The 16,568-nt window shown below is 40.4% G+C and overlaps 1 protein-coding gene across 1 annotated transcript in view; it reads left to right on the plus strand.

Annotated features, from left to right (window-relative positions):
* Positions 1 to 16,568, plus strand: part of TMEM132D (transmembrane protein 132D) — a gene marked incomplete at its 5' end in the record, with an annotated part of 138,486 nt that overhangs the window by 47,360 nt on the left and 74,558 nt on the right. Inside the window, one exon of the mRNA XM_010011759.1 lies at positions 1,713 to 1,896. Within this exon, the coding sequence (XP_010010061.1) occupies positions 1,713 to 1,896 (184 nt within the window). The remainder of the gene's footprint in view (positions 1 to 1,712; positions 1,897 to 16,568) is intronic.

Genomic DNA, 16,568 nt, shown 5'->3' on the forward strand with positions numbered 1-16,568 from the left:
GTACAATTAAGGTAACTGAGTTTCAATAGTCACAGCTGCATAAAGCAGCTTCCCGATCCTACCTAGGTCAGTGTGAACTAAGACTGCATTCACTGCTAGATTAGAAGTTGTGCTCTTTCATTTTTTTTCTTTTCTGACATGAAGAAATGAAAAATTGAATATAATGTGTTCCATTTTGGAAACCAGAGGCTCCTTTGAAATTCCATCCGGGATAGAAAGATCTCAATGCGACCATTAAAATCTGAATCTTAAAGATGATCGGATTAAACCCTTCAAGCAGTAGCTTTGGACAAAGCATTGCATTTAGCCAGCATGATAAAAATCCCTGAGTATTTTGGAAGAATTCCAAACTGGGGCTGTTATCATAACTGGTCTTCATAAAAAGATAGGCCTGTTTTTAGCTCTTGCTTCACAACAGCTGGAAAACCTGCTGAAGTTTGGGCACATTCTGCAATTCTTCAATCAGTTGGTGTGATTCTTACTTCTTTTAGTGGCACTCTCCAACACAAGTGGCCTGTGGCCCTTCAGTGCCATGCCATTCTTTCTCTGCTTGAGTATTATTCCACAGAAGGAAATTCTGCTCTTTCCCCTCCATACAAACACTGAAGAGCTGTTCAGCCTTCAGTGCTTCAGAAGTCAAAGCACTGTCATTCACAGTGTCCCCTGGATTTCTGTGCTGCTACAAAATTCTGCATTCCTCAACAACTCTACAGTAAATTATTTTCTTTTCTCTATAAATGCCATCAGTCTATGGAGCTCACCTTGCCAAGATGCACAACAGAAGCTTCACTGCATTGCTTTCTGTAAAGTAGCTGATTTTATAACAAGCGCTGCAGGAAGTGTACCAATAAACCTCTTTCCGATTTTCCCTCTTCCCATTTCTGCTTTGTGGTATTCATTTATGTGAGCCATGTATCCTTAGGAAGGGCAGCATGTAAAGACAAAGTAGCATTGATAAGGTATTAGTTACCGTGGTGTTGCCAGAGTACCCTGGGGCATCACATCTCGTAACAATTTTTTCTTTTCTAATATCTTTTACTTAAGGATCCTGGCACTATCGGCCAATATTAAATAATCCAGTTTTGTAACTCTCCTCTCCTGCAACAAGCTCAATTATCTATAACTCCTAGTTTAGCAAAGGGCAAAAGGAGCTTCAGACAGACATTCACAGCTGGGTAGCGTGAGAGCCAAAAATGAATTCCAAGTTTTCCAATCCTCTGCTGCCTGCTGCCCTGGTTCACAGACCCCATCCTGAGCTTTGACCTCTCTTCCCTGTCTCTCTCTTTAAAAAGCAGAAAATGCTTTCAGTGCAGTGATTTCCCATTTGAAGGCGTCACTCCCTTTAGATTAGCTCATGTGCTGCTTTAACAGGGAGGAAATACAATGTGCTTGTTCAAGGAAAGCCTTGGAATCAGGATATTTAGGCTGGTGCTTTAGCCTTATCTTTACCTTGATTTGTTTTTGTTTCTCCACCTGTAAAATGGAGCAGTGGTTACTGGTCCATGTCATAGAGTGTTACTAAGTCACTTGAATGTGTGAGAAATACCCTGAAAACTTCAGTGCAAATGGTTAATTTATTATTAAATCCATCATCCCACCAAATCCTCTCTTTGGAAGAGCTTTAGTCCAATGTTTTATTAATATAAAAGTAATTATATTGCTGCCTTATCAGTTATGCGAATGGAACATTTCTTATTCTTTCTTTCTTGCAGTGCGGATGGTCCTTCCTCTGAAATCATGCAGATTGACTTTGAAATTGAAGACCTAACTGACCTACCTGGGACCCAGCTCATCACATGGCAGGTAGAATATCCTGGAGATACAGCATCTGATCTAGGAATCTCCAAGATCTACGTAAGCCAGAAGGACCTGGTAGGAGTTCTCCCTTTGGCTATGGTAAGAAATTGTCTCACATTCTGCACGTTTTTAATATTGCTTTCCAACTGGAGTGTCTGACAGATGCAAATAGTCTGCTGACAGGGGAGGGAGGAACAGAATGTTTCCCCTTGGGAAACAGATGCTGAGTTCATCCAGCAGTGAAAAAGCATGAGGGGAGACCACAGCTTCCCATGGAAGGCCCAGTTGTGCTCTCTTTGACCAATATACTGACTTAGAGGCAGAAACTCAGTTCATGGCATTTCCAGTGTTTGGAACTCTCTCTTGTTGTTGCATGAAGTGATCTTCTTGGACGCTCAGTCCAATGTGGTGTATGCCTTACCTGAATCACAAGTACTCTTACATTTGGTCTAGTGTTTAAGGACTTCCTGAATCACAGCTTTTCCAGTTTTTTAATTCTGACTCCATATTCATTTGAGTGTGAGAAATAAAGTCACAGTGTGCAAACTACAGGGCTTGAAAAACACCTGATCCTTTAGCCTCGTTCTTACCTAAAAACCCTGTTGGATACTCAGATTCCAAGTACAAACAGAAATTTTCTTTTGGCTTCTCTCCCCTTCACATTTCTGCATCATTAGGGATGAAGTGTACTTGTCCAAGGTCTAGCTGTGCCCCGTTTTCGTTCTTAGACAATGTGTTAGAAAATATTGACACGTTATTATTTAACACTGAAAGAAAAAACAGAAATCAATCTCAGAGCATTTAAAAAAATGTAACCTGGATGTTTCCCTAGTGAGAGCCAGTTAATTATGCCATTATTGAAGGCTGAAGGTGTTCTCTGCACTTCAAGGCTCACAGAGCTGCCTATTACTGTTGTTTACCAACTTCAGAACTACTCAGCTGTAGTGATTCTTTATTTCCCCAAAAATATTTCTTTTCTAATGGTTCATGCTTTCATTACCAAGGTGTATATCACAGTTGAAATAGCTCTTTCCAACTGGTATGGTGGCCATCTAACAAATCTGAGTTGTGTGACTAATCCTTTTGTTTTGGATGACTGTTTTCGTGGGCTAATTACTGCTGTTGAACAGTGGGTCATCTCTGCTGGTTTGCTGATAAGAGAAGAGGCTTTCAGGTCTGCAGATGGGATCCTGATGCACAGTCACATGAGTTCTGGAGTATTGAGGGTTAAGGCTGTAGAAGTGATCTGATTTACATTCTGTGAAATGTACGGGGTTTATTTGTTCCATCCCTTAATGAGAGGATTACAGGTTTCTTTTCTAGTGATTCCAATGGTTGCAGAAAACACTAGTTCTTCTTAAAAATGTCCATGATTGTTTTAGTGGTATACCAAGTGGTGTAAGTGGCAAAAATTAGTTCATAAGAACAAAGAGAGATTCTCAGGCAGTTGCTACAAATCAACTCACTCTATTAATTTCCATTAAATATAAAAAAGAAGGCCATTTTCCAGAAGCTTCAAGTTCTATGCTCAAAGGTCACATGAAGTCTAGGAAGTTATCAGTAGATGGCATTTAGGAGACAACAGGTGTTGGGATAACGGGTAAGAGAGAAAGCAAAGATAAATGGCAGGGGTCCCCTAATTACTGACAGACTGGGAATAGTTTTAACCTTCTTTGCATTAACTGGAGTGTCAGGGAAGAAGCTCTGGGGTATCACAAATCTCCAGATCTTTGACTTACTTCATTTCGTGCTTAGGAAATGATGATTCAGGTGCAGACCTTTCAAGATGTCTAACTTAGATTAGTCTGGTTCTTCAGCTTTCCCTGTGGTCTTAGCAAAGGCAGTTTGTAATTGAAAAATTCAAATTAAAAAAGTAATTCTACTATTCCATTTAGGAAGAACCACAATGAAAACAAAGCGTTATATTATTTCTCTGGTTCTGGGGTTAATATGGGTCAGTTTTCCCAGGCTTCTTAGCAGAACATGTAATTTCACGTTTAGAAGCACCAAACAGAAATGATGTTGAATATTTCAATTACAGGTTAATTTTTCAAAAGAACAATTTTACTGCTTTAACTTTAGGCAGAGCTTTGATTTTTTAATAGACTAGCACATACCACCTCTGCACCATCCTTGTTTTCCGCAGTCTTCTCTACTAGCTGTTATGGATTTGTAAATTGCAAAGCAGAAGATTGGCCAATTTAGAGCTTCCTGTTTTCTTTTTTGGACTTACAAAACACTTCAGTGTAAAGATTTAAATGTATGTATTGGCATCAGGACACTCTGGAATTGCCTACCTTCTGCTGCAGTTGTTAGGGCACTTGCTGCACTTACTTTACCTTTCTCCAGTGCTCTTTTCTATTCTTGCTTTCCCCTGTGGCATATTAACATTCCAGCTTTTGAGCCCCCTGAAGGGCCCTACAGCAATAACGGCAACACAAGTCACAGTAGGGCACTCAAGGATATTGATGAGAAAGGCTATAGGGTGTGTTTGATGGCTGTGTGGGTACCATAAAGGCTGATACTCCTCATACTTCAATAACACCTTTTCTAATTGTAAAGTGTAACAGAACCTGTCTTGGTAAGCTGTACATGGGACCCCAGCCAGCCTTTGGTAGCAGAGGGGGAATAGCATGGGAGAAGGTATTTAATATAAGAGCATTGTAAGAACTGTGAGCTCCCATTTGGGTATTTGCAATGTATGATCCTTTCCCTTAAGCCTGATGAAATACAGGCAAAGATGTTTATCCAGGGTTATAAAAAATTATTAGCCTTTTACCATGATTGCTTTGCAGTGGCTTTTATAGCCACAACGCAGCATCTTGCCTTGTTGGCAGAAACTAAACCATCCACTAAACCCCATGGAAGAGGCAGATATTTGTATGGTAGAATGTTCTTCACCAGCACAGTTTCACACTGTAATTTGTGCATTTCTTGCATGGGCACTATTCAAAACCCTCCCCATTTCCCTGCCAGTTTTCTCACTGCAAAGTCGGTGTCTCCAGGTAGCGTGTGGCTGGAGAACTGGAGAAGAGGGTTCTTAAGAACATGTTGATTCGTACAGGGATTATAGAAACAAAGAGTGATTTATTCTAGATGGAGAACTCTGGACAAGGAATGTCAGATGATTACTTCATGGTAATTACTGAAAAATTGGTACTTCGGGGGCAGATCACAAGTAAATAGTGAAGAAGAAGCAGCCTTCTGCGTTGTTCTTTGTTGTCAACTAAAATGCATATTAATTCTCTTTAAACATCATGCTCTCAATATTCACCTTGAATAGGGTATCCTTTGAGACAGAAACCCAGCACCTCTTCAGTTCTGGCCTTTGAATATGATATTAAAAAGGCATATGGTCCACTTGTTCATTAGCTGTCTTGAACATGCAAAACTGAGGTTTTTTGAGTTGAGGACTTGCAATGTAGTGTGACAGTTGGTGAGAATAATATGCCTGAATCTTCTAGAATATGGCATTATTTTATATTAGCATCCTAAAGAATCAGCTTCCAATTCCTATTTGACTTCTTTCTGGTGTTTCTTCCCTATTTTATTTCACTCTCATTTTGTCAGGAGATGAATGGCAGAGTTTTAATCACTCAAATTGTACACTTGCTGCTATTGATTATTGTTGCTTTTCAAACATTCTGTCAGCTCTTTCATAATTACAGTGTTCACCTTTTGTTGAACCTTAATGATTAGGTGAGAATGAGATACAGACAAGCTCTGTAGCCAACTGTGCACGTACAAGATAATTCCTACTGAGAAAGGCAGAGGGCAGATACGACATGCTGGTAAATGGATAAGTTGAAATCTCTTCTGTAAATAATAATAGTAAAAATGGTGAACAATAAAATACCTGGTTGGTTCTGAACTGAACCAGTTCTGAATCTCTAAATCACCTATCTTGCCTCTGTGTGTGCCCTAAACCTATTCTATCTGTGCCCTCCCTTTATTTAATAATAATCTAATAAGGAATCAGGACAAAACACCTGTTTTGTAAATCTCATGGGGGAGATGTTGGTCCCAGTGTTGATAAATCCATTATTAGAGTAGTCCTTTGACTAGAAAATACACTGTGTTAACTTTACTTTCTCCTAGAATACAGAAAAAAGTATCTGCAGGATACTTAGTGTCCCTTCAGAAATCTTTTAAAAAGGTTGTAGGTTTTAAATTATAATTAAAGGTTGTGTTTTAAATTTGTAAATCAGCAGGCTAATACTGGAGTCAGCCTGGCTCACACAAATGGAGTCACCCTGATATTCAAGCCATTATGAGGTTTAAAGATATCAATGTGGACCAGATGTTTCAGATAGCAGCAGGGCATATGAAGCTGATGCAGAAGCCCAGCAGTTGGATGATGAGCACCCTTGTGTATGAAAAGCCTGTGAATCTGGATTGCCTTCTTGAGAGACTCCCAACCCTTTTAGATGAACTGATTTTAATATAATAGACTGCCTGGTACAATCTGTGCAACTAGGAAACAGAAAAGTTTTGCCTTCAGATTAAGAATCCTTGAATACAGCAGAGTCATGGTAACAGTGGCTGAGAAGTTCAGGATTACCTCATACTAACCATGGTATTGATATTTTGAGGTTGGTAATTGAGCTCTCTTGCTGCCCAGAGAATCTCAAACTTGCTGGCAGGCAGGACTAGTCAGCAGGCAGGACTAGGGCTGAATTAGCAGGTCTCAGCTTGCCAGGGCTCAAGCAGGACAGGCTCCCCACAGTATTTATGAAACTAAGCTCCAGTCTGGGCCTCGCTGAGTTTTATGCCCATATACCTATGGAGAGCCTGTCTTTCCATCTTACTGAATGCATTGGGACAGCCCTTAGGTATGTTTGTAATCAAATAACCTTATCATTGGAGAACAGAAGTGAGCAGGAAGAAAAGATGGGATTTGAAACTTGATTAATGGTACAGTGGTGAAGTTTCGGTCTGCTTTGCAGAGGCAACAACTCCAAAGGCAACCTTCCATTGCTCCCAGCCATGTTTTAGCAGGCAAAGGTGGGTGGTGAACAGTGAATTACAGTGAATTACAGACTTGTATCAGCAACTGAGCTGCCATTATCTCTCTGGTTTTGGTCCATTATTTATCATCCTTAAGCAGCGCAACATTGGCCTCCAAGACAGTCAAATGGGGTGTGAGGCAGACAGAGATTTAAATCACATGTGGGAAGAAACTCTTGAGAAGAGACTCCTGATTTATGACAGGCTTAAACAGAGTCAGTGACCAAAGTCCAGCTCACTACTTTGCAACAAACAGGCTGTAGTGAAAGCAAAGAATTATTCCTACTCATTTGACCCTACCAATGACTCCCAACTTGTTGAGCTGTCCCTGCTCTCGGAAGCCCTCACCAGGGTTCTTGCAGAGGAAAGCTGCTTTGGTGAAGAGCAAATTGACCTGTTTTTAAGCTGCAAGTGAAGGTTGTTTAAACAAACTCAGGTGAGCTGTTAGAAAGAAAGATCATGTTATCCTTCATCTTAGGTGACTTACAAGGTTAGTACCCCCCAGGAAAGGGTCACTAGTAGCATTGGAGCTAAAAAACCTTCTAAACCCACACGGTTTTCGCGGTGTTGCGTCACCACAGCTGCTATTGTACAAAACACATGTGGAGTATTTATTTTACAAGGTCAGGTTAATAAACTAGCTGTAAAAAGGAAATGTCTTTATTTGTTGAACAGAAATATTTTATATTGCAGAGCATGTAAGAAACTTCATATTTAAGATGATATTTTGTTAAAGGCTCTCTTTTGTTACATCCTAGCACAGTTATCAAAGCAACATGGACTGTGAAGAAGTTCTCCCATTGCAGATGGGAGAAGCTCTTGTCCTCAGAGCCATTAGAACCATTTTGGTTGGTGAGAAGTTGTGTTTATGGCAGTCATATTAAATAAATTGTATCCAAAACCTAAACAACAGTTTAACATTATACCTTTTAGATAATTTATTGTTTCAACTTGCTCCTGATGTTCTTCGTTAAAATTTAATGAACATGTTGACAGGAAGTAAACTGTTCTACATACCATCAGCTTAAGAAGCTGGATAAATAGACCAAATAAATAAATAAAATCAATTGCTGCAGCAAAGAGTCTATTATATAGGAAGCTTTTCCATATTAAAATTATTTCTAGTAATTACAGGAATCAGCTGTCATGGCAGTGCCAGTCACTGCTGGGATTCTAAAAATGCTTAGGGTATTAATGTCCTTATAAATACATGTATCTGAAACATTAAATGTTTAGCTAGTGCTGTTTATGTTCTGTTGGAGACTGGATAGATAGCTCAGACTTAGCAACCAGAGTGCTCAGCACTGCATTTAATTATAGCCTCACCCTGGAAAACTCAGAAGCCAGAGAAGACTAATGATAAAAACAGAAAGAAAATACTGGTCCCTTCCTACAGAAGAGGGATGGGGATGGGCAGCACACTGAAGTTCCTCCTGAAACCCACAAACTGCCTTCTCCTAGACCAAGGTTTCGGGCTGGCTCTTTTTCCCCTGACACAGGATGCGATGGGTGGATCATGGTATGGGAACGCAGATGTAGTTGTGCAAGTGCTGTTGCCCTTGGAGCTTACAGATCACACGCAGCTCTAAAGGCAACATGGCTTTCCCTGCCTTTTCCTTAAGCCCCCTCTTCTGCTCCGATGCTTTGCTACTCCTCGGGTTGGCAGAGTGCTGCTGTGTTGTCAGGAGCTGCTCAGGAGTACAGTGGGGGTCCATGCTGGGGTAGTGGAATGGAATATTGGAGGCTGTTGCAGCCTTCTCTCTACTATTTAACATCTAAGCTGATTAGGATGCTTTTGGATGAAATTAATGCTTTTCTGTGGGAGAGCTGAAATGTGAATCTCCATCCATGTGTGTGATACAGATGAACAAATTGATTACAGGGAGGATCTGCTTTTGGCTGTCACTGGCCTGTGTTCTGCTTGGCAGCTGAGACGTGCAGGATCACATCAGCCAGAATCAGCTGCACTACTTAGCTTTAACGAGGGAATATTGCTAAATACTTCATTGACAGCCAGCTTTATGAAAAAGGAAAAGATGTCTAGAGAGTAGTTAAAAGCTTTTACCTTCCTAATTCATAGCTTTTAAATTGCAATTACAATAATTCGGCAAGTTTTCAAATATTTAATTAAAATGTTACCCATTTCTGAAGAGGGACCTTTTAAATCAAAATGATTAGTGAATCACAGATGAAATCTGCTCATGGGAAAGGGAGAAAACCTTGCATTGCTGTGGTACTGGAAGCAAACCTTTTCTTTTCACAAGTATATCCTAGTGCTTCCTAAACTTAGGTAGATCAATTTATTGTCATACAATTTGTCATACAAAGTCTTGCAATTTCTTGAACATTTCTTGCTCAGTTGGACAGGGTGCTAGGCCATCTTGTCTGGACCATGCTTCTGAAAAAGAAAGGTTGGACTGGATGATCCTTGAGGTCCTTTCCAACCTGGTATTCTGTGATTCTGTGATCTCTTGGCACTACCAGATCTGATTTTAATTCATCTTTCTTGAAAACAGATAGCCAAGATGACTCCAGAATACCAGATAATGTCCCTTACCATTTCTGTCTGGACATATACTCTTCTTCTCCGTGTGAAATGATGCTGTGCATGGTTTTATTTCTGGTTGTTGGGGTTTTTGTTTGGTTGGTTGGGGTTTGTTTTAACAATGGCACACATTCATCCTGTGACTGAATATTATATCCAGATCTCTCTCTTGCTGTTATTTCAGGCTGAATACATCTTGCCTGTTGCCTGAAATTCTTGCTGTCGGTCCCCATGATTAAACTTTGCACTGTGTGGGACTGCATTTCGTTCCATTTTTTTCCCCTGAATCCTTGGGTTTATCTGGTGCTTCTTATTTAATAGGTCAAACTTTGGTATTGACGATGCCTCCCAAACTGAAACTGTTGGCAAAGCTTAGTAGTACACTGTTTCATCTTGTTCCAGGGTCATTATTGACCCTAGACTAATTCTGGACTATTGCTGTACCAGTCTTACTGACCAGTGATCTCACAGCTTTGCCTGGACCCAAAAGGCCACTCTTGGATTGGTTCTGTGTGGTTCAGGCAACTTTAACTGGATGGACTTTGTATTCAAAAGGTCATTAATCAGCCTTTATGCAGTGCATGAGTCAGATTCCATTTCACATTCTAATGACTGTGATGACCCTGTACAGCTAATAGGAGAAAATGTTTCATGCATTAAACACATAATAATCAGTTATGGTTCAGAAACTAATTGAATCACAGGTATCTGAAACTACCTTCCCATGTGCAGATGTCTATTATTTATGCTTTTTCAGAGCATGAAACATTGGCATCTGTCTGTACCCAAATGATGGACCAGGCAGCTGAGTAGTCCTATCAGGTGTGACCGTTCTGATTCTCCTACGTTACTGGGTTCCACAAATGAATATACTCAATTGCAAGGGGGCTAATGTACAGGGTTCATTTATTTTCCAATTAGAATTGCCTGTTAAAAAGGGCTTGGTTTGGTCTTCAGCTATTATCATCACTGTTATGCTAAACATTGGCCTCACTCCGACAGGCTTCTATTGTCTAACTACCACCAAACTGGCAGATTCGTGAGTCACTAGCACATAGCATTTTGTTTTGTATACAGAGAAGGAAATGAGAAAATAATACAAACACTTGGCAAGCTCCAGAATCCAGAAAATGCCGTATTCTTTGGATTTTTCCTTCCAGCATTAATGACAACCGTGGGGTTCTTAACATTTGAAATAATAAGCAGTAGCTCTTTCGCTTTAAATTAGACATTTTGTTGACCTGTGAAGCATGCAATGAAACGGTAACTGTGTTCATTGCAACATCAATGCAGACGTTTTGCTACTTAAATTCCCAAGTAGTGAAAACCATCAAGCAGATCTTCCAGTTTAATCCAATTCTCCTTCTGCCACAGGTTACTAGAGACTTACGGAAAAAGATCTTGATGATGTTGTTGTTGAAGCCAAGAGGATAGAAATGTTGTTTTTGTATCTGCAGCCACAGTTGCTGGCTGACTAATGCTGCAATCACCTGTAATAACGGAAAGCAACAGTCACCCAGTTTTTGTCTGAGTGGGGCAGTGAGTAATGAGGATTTGGGCTGGCTGCTGGCAAAGCTGCTGCAGCCGCACAATTTGCTGTGGAACATCAAAAATTGGGTTCCTAGAGAAGCAGGAACAAACACAGAGATATTTTTCTTATGCATTCAAAGCCTAAGGAAAACGGCTTTGCATAACAGCTGCTGTTCTTCCTTAAGTGCAAGTTACATATGTTTTTCTTGATTAGACACATGTAGTTGAACTGGGTTGAAATAAGCCAAATCCTTCAGCCCTGACAATCTTTCTGTGTTGCTCTGAAGCTGCATGATGATGCTGTGAGATGTAGAAGGCCCAGGGAAGCATGGCAGATCTGAACTTAGAGCAAATTTTCGCTTGGAACTTGTGCCTGCCTCAATGCACACAAGATTTAGAAACCCTGGCCTGTTTTCACACTGCTGTAAAGCCACAGGTATTAAAAATGTTATGAGTTCAAAAACAGAAATAACTTGCTGGTGAATTGAGTTTTCAGAGTGAAGGTCGCATAAATAATAGATAATTTGGTAATTTTTGTGCTGCTGGTTTCAGCCAGCTGAAAGGGACCTTGTTATCAGTAGGCAAGTGCTTTGAATGACTTTAAAGTCAAGATGTCTCACAGAGTGCCCAGAAGCCCAGTAATCACTGAAAATATTGCACTACCTAATTTAGATTATTTTTCCAATACCTTTGTATGTTCCAGTTAATCAGACTCAATTAATATTAAACACGTTGCAAAAGTTTTTTTGCTGAAATATAAAAATCAGGGATGGTGTTTGCCTCCTTTTATTGAAATACAGTCAGATTGAGTTTATGGAAAACAGACTACTGCCTTCTGTTCCTCTTTTGTTTCATGTCAAGTTTCACTCACAGGATTTGGTAACACAATGCTGCCATACAGCACAGAAGTAGATACTGCAAAACAATCTTGTATTCTGACTGCTGAATTGTTTTCTCTGGAATACAAAAGACCACAAAAGTCTTCTTTTGTGCTCTGTTTTGGCAAATCTGGTCACATCAGGTTCCAGAGCTTACACTGATTGAAGAATATTCCTTCACATTTGTACTGATGGAAGTATTGTGTGTCCCTCCCTCTTTAATCAGAGAATCTCTCTGAGTTGATAGTCACTGAGCAGCCAAGGTTGAAGAGAGGCATGTTGCCTAGTTCCATGCTCTGCTCAAAGAGCCCTTTGCTCTGGGCTGTGTCCACTTCAGTCTTGAACGCTTCCAGAGATAGAAAACCCACGATTTCTCTGGGAAAACTGTTGCAGCATTAGATTCAGCCTCATGGTAATGTGTTTTTCTATGCATCGCAATGGAATTTCCCATGTTCTAACTTGTGTCTTGTGTCTCCCATCCTATTACCATACAGGCCCGAGAACAGTCTGGCTTCATCTTCCATGTATCCTCTGATGGGGTGGTTGTAGAAAGCAGTAAGGTCTCCCTTTTGCCTTCTCTTCCTAAGGCCCAGCTCTCTCCACCTTGCTATGTGTGCACACCAACCAGGTTGGTGGCTCCACTGTGGTCTCGCTTCAAGTGCATCGATACCCTTGGCTTGACCTACTGCCTCCCTTGGCTTCCCACCTCTTAATTGGTGTGGTTATGAAAAGATTTTTCCCTTTTGGCACAGTGAAAGGGATGCTGCCTTAATTGGTTCCCTTCAGATTAGTTAGTTGAATAAAGCCTAGCTGAAAAAGAAGCAGCAAATTTCTTCTTACTGACATAGATCAGCACCACTGCGGTGCTGCAAACCAGGTGCGGGTCACTCTTCTCAGCTTTTTGGCATTATTTTTAGATGAGTTTTTTGATTCTGAGGTACCATTTGGGGGTCAGGAGCTTCCTTTTTTTTTCTTTCTTTTTTTCTTTTGAGGATTAAAGCTTTTGAAATTATTTATTTATGAGCCATGAAAATCTCCCCAAAATGGATTTTAACAAGTATGTAATTGGATAATTTGACAACTGGTAAGCTGAAGCCCCAGAGATCAGGAATTACACTTCGCTGCAGAATAGTCATTCTTCATGTAGAATTAATTAGATTTCCTCTAGATTACAAGTAGTAAGAAAAGTAGTCAATTAAGAGAATTATTCTCTGGCTTTTCCATCCTTCCTTTAATTGCCAGCCAGTGGTTTTAAGAATTCCTTTTTCTATGCAAGATGAACTCAGAGGCAGGATGCCAGGAAGAAGATGAGGGACAATGGATTAAACACTGGCCCAGGACTCAAGAAGAAATGACCACCAGCTCTGAGTGTGGCTCACCTTGAGGGACTGGTTATCATTAGACCTGAAAGGTGCTGGTTCATGGGAGGCAGACAGCAAACGAGGACAGGTTCTTTGTCAGCTGGAAGATGATGTTCTTCCCCAGCATTGTTAAGTCAAGCAACACTTACTCCTCCCCACCAACGCTCCTGGCTGCGTTGGTACAAGTGCCTGTGCAGCTGCTGCAGAGCTGGGCCGAGGACCTGAGCTTGGCTAAAAATAACCATTCAGGGTTTTTTGGGTCATTCTGAACCCAGCTCAGTTCCCCAGTCACTTCATCACCCGCCAATACAAAAGGAACTGTAGCACAATCAAAAGAACGGCTTAAAAATCACAGGCAGAAGCCACTTCAGTCAGCATGGCTGCTGAACTGACAGCGTCAGGAACAAATACTAGCAAATAGCCTAGAAGGTCTGAAGAGAAGCTTGATCCTTTGTCATACATAGACAGGGCACAGACAGCTGAACAGGGTGGAAAAGCACTTGGCTCTGGCCTGTCCTCTCCAAGAACAGGGAATGGGGCTAGTCCTCTCCAAGAACAGGGAATGGGGCTAGTCCTCTCCAAGAACAGGGAATGGGGCTAGGTCTCTCCAAGAACAGGGAATGGAGTTGTTGGCCTTGGTGGAGATTTTGGGGCGGTGCAAAACAAATTTGACAATCTGGATTTATGTGCAGGATGTTTCTGAACCTGAAAGTGTATGTGCAAGCTTTGGTCTCGTACCTTCTCTTCCTCCGTTCTTTCACATTGGCTGTTGGCTTTCCATGGGACAGCAAACAGCAAAGGAGGGCCTCCGAGGGGGAAATAATTTTGTTTGGACAGGAAGGAATAAAGCAGAGCAGACAGCTGTGATTCAGATGGATGTCTAAGTCAAACATCGTACCTCCCAAGGCTCTTCCTAGTATAAGGCACCTTACACAGTGCCTAGAGAGAAGTTCAGATTGTGGACTGTGCAGAGGTGTATTTTTACGTGTTACTAAGTGTTGCCGGGAGATGCAATACGAGCACATGGCCTCCACGAGAGTGGTCCTGTTCACCTTGGAAGAACAGTGGAGACTTGCCTAAAGGTAGATGACATGGACCCAGATCACCCAGAGTTAAAATCTCAGAATTTAATGTTTACTGCATGTAGAGAAAGAAATTTGTGAGAGAACGTTTGTTTCATTTTTATTGTGACCTTCAGAGAAGGGATGAGGGGAAAAAGTAAAACAGGAAACCTGTGTAGCTGAGATTTCAGAGTACCTAATGTTGTTTTATAATCCCTGATGTCATTTCTAATTGTGAGAAGAATACAAAAAAGAACAACAACATCAAAATGTGAAAAGCGTTCATTTAAAAAAGCTTGACATTTAAAGTAACTAAACTGTAGGCATATGAGAAATGTAAATGTGAAATTAAAAAAATCTGGTTCTTTTTTCATACCACTTACTAGTAGCTCTATCATAAAATAACAGAATTGCTACCCTGGAGTGGGATTCTGCAAACTTACTACCCTGGAGATACAGTAGTTACAGTTCAAAGTGACTTTTTTCTGCAGTGCTAAACTTCTATTTCCTAAACCCCTCAGCTCCAAACAGAGGGACAGTCAGTATTTAAGCCACTCTATACCTTGCACGAAAATCACTCCTGACAATCTGACAATAGTTTGCAGGACTTTCAAGTGTTCAACCCAGCAGTAAAAAACAATAAGTGTTAAAATATACAGCAAAGTCGTGCAGCTTCACAAAGAACAGCAATACACTACAGTGGTAAGTCTTTTCATTGTAATTCTTACAAAAAAATCCCAAATTCTGTTTGTAATATTTGTGAGGCAAATTACCCTTGAATTTAAAAATAATTCTGCCTGTTTCAGTGGAATAAAGGTGTGTTGTTTTCACATATGTATTTTCTCTTTGATCTTAAAAAGATGTCAGAAAATAGAGTTAACTTTCCTTGTCATAACTAGGTACAAGCTAATATATATATCTAGCTCTTTGCTGATTTGGTGATAACAAGAACCACTAAAAAAAAGTAAAAAGCTTAGAGATGAGGGGAAAAACAAAGCATTTCAACATTTAAAAGAGAGGAAAAAACTGAACATATGTAAAAATATGTAAAAGTATATATCTAATCTTGTCCTAAACAAAACCAAAAAAGAATAGATCTGTATTGCAGCTGGCATCCAAGAAAACCAACTCTCTCCTTCTTTGGGGACTTGGTTGAGCAGATGCACTAAAAGCTAGTGTCAAATGTTGCAGTTTAGGGGCATGTTTTGTTCTGTGGTGTGTTAAATGATTTATTCATTCTTTATGCTGAAAAACTTCATTTTTTTTTTTTAAACTTTGCTTTTTGAAGAAATTTTCAGCTTTCTCTGTCCCAGCCCCAGCCTGTGTTCCCTGGCTTCTCTAGAATGAGTGGAAGGTTTTCACGAGAAAGAAGAAGTACACTTGCAATTATCTTAGTTTCTAATGTACCTTTTCCATATTAAACTGGGAAACTGTACATAAAGAATGAGAAAGTGTATTGTTGGTAGTTAGTCAATATAGATGGACTATTCTGAGTTAAAAGGTGTTGCCTTTCCTTGCTTCTGTTTTCCTTTCTGTGGGTCTCCACAGCCCTATTAAACGGTTTCTGAGGCAGCAACTGCTTTAAATGCATTATGTTTATATAGTGTGCATAACAGCATGGCTGTGGTTTCAGTTGGATATGCTGGGTTACAATATAATGTTCAGAACAATATATAAGCAAGCTCAAGTAATGGAGGTTGTTTGCCTCCTCAGTTTTTGTAAGGGGGCTTGAGGATGTAATTTAGGGCTCAGTGATTGAGCCCTGGCATGCAGAACATGTCCCTGGGATTCTGAGAAATTAATTTACACGCAGGGAAAATATTAAAAGCCAGAACCTTCAGTCCTTGAAAACAGATTCAGCTGCTTCTCTTTGTCCGACGTGGAAAAGTGGCAGTATCCAGTCTGACCATTTCTTCTGTTCTGCTTTTGAAAAATCCATGTGCTGGGGTCACTCTGGTTGCCCTTATGCTGGACCAACACAAGGCTGTTTGTTCTGTATTGTCTGCTAGTATCTGTACTATGAAAGGAAAAAGCGATGAGTTGTCAGGCATGAATTTTACCTTTTTCAGTTTACAAGGAAGATCCGCCAAGTTAGCCTGGTTTTGTGACATTTCTATTTAAAAGTGCAGTACGATACAAAAAGAGAAAGGGTTTCCAGCTGGAAAAAGTGATTCTTCTTCCAGGATAAGCTCAGCCAAATGACCAGAGGCAGAAGAAAGCAGTGGTTCTGCAGAGCAAACTGAGATGCCAATTTCTGGCATCCCGGCAGACAAGAAAAGGTTAAGCACTCTAGAAACTGAAGTTTTGTTATTGGTTGGGACAGTAAATCATAAAGAACTGGGCTCATAACTGGAAAAGATGGGGACACCCCCCCCCCCCCCGCAATTTT

Source organism: Nestor notabilis, unplaced genomic scaffold (genome assembly GCF_000696875.1).
Source record: "Nestor notabilis isolate BGI_N333 unplaced genomic scaffold, ASM69687v1 scaffold23253, whole genome shotgun sequence".
NCBI classification, from domain to species: domain Eukaryota; kingdom Metazoa; phylum Chordata; class Aves; order Psittaciformes; family Psittacidae; genus Nestor; species Nestor notabilis.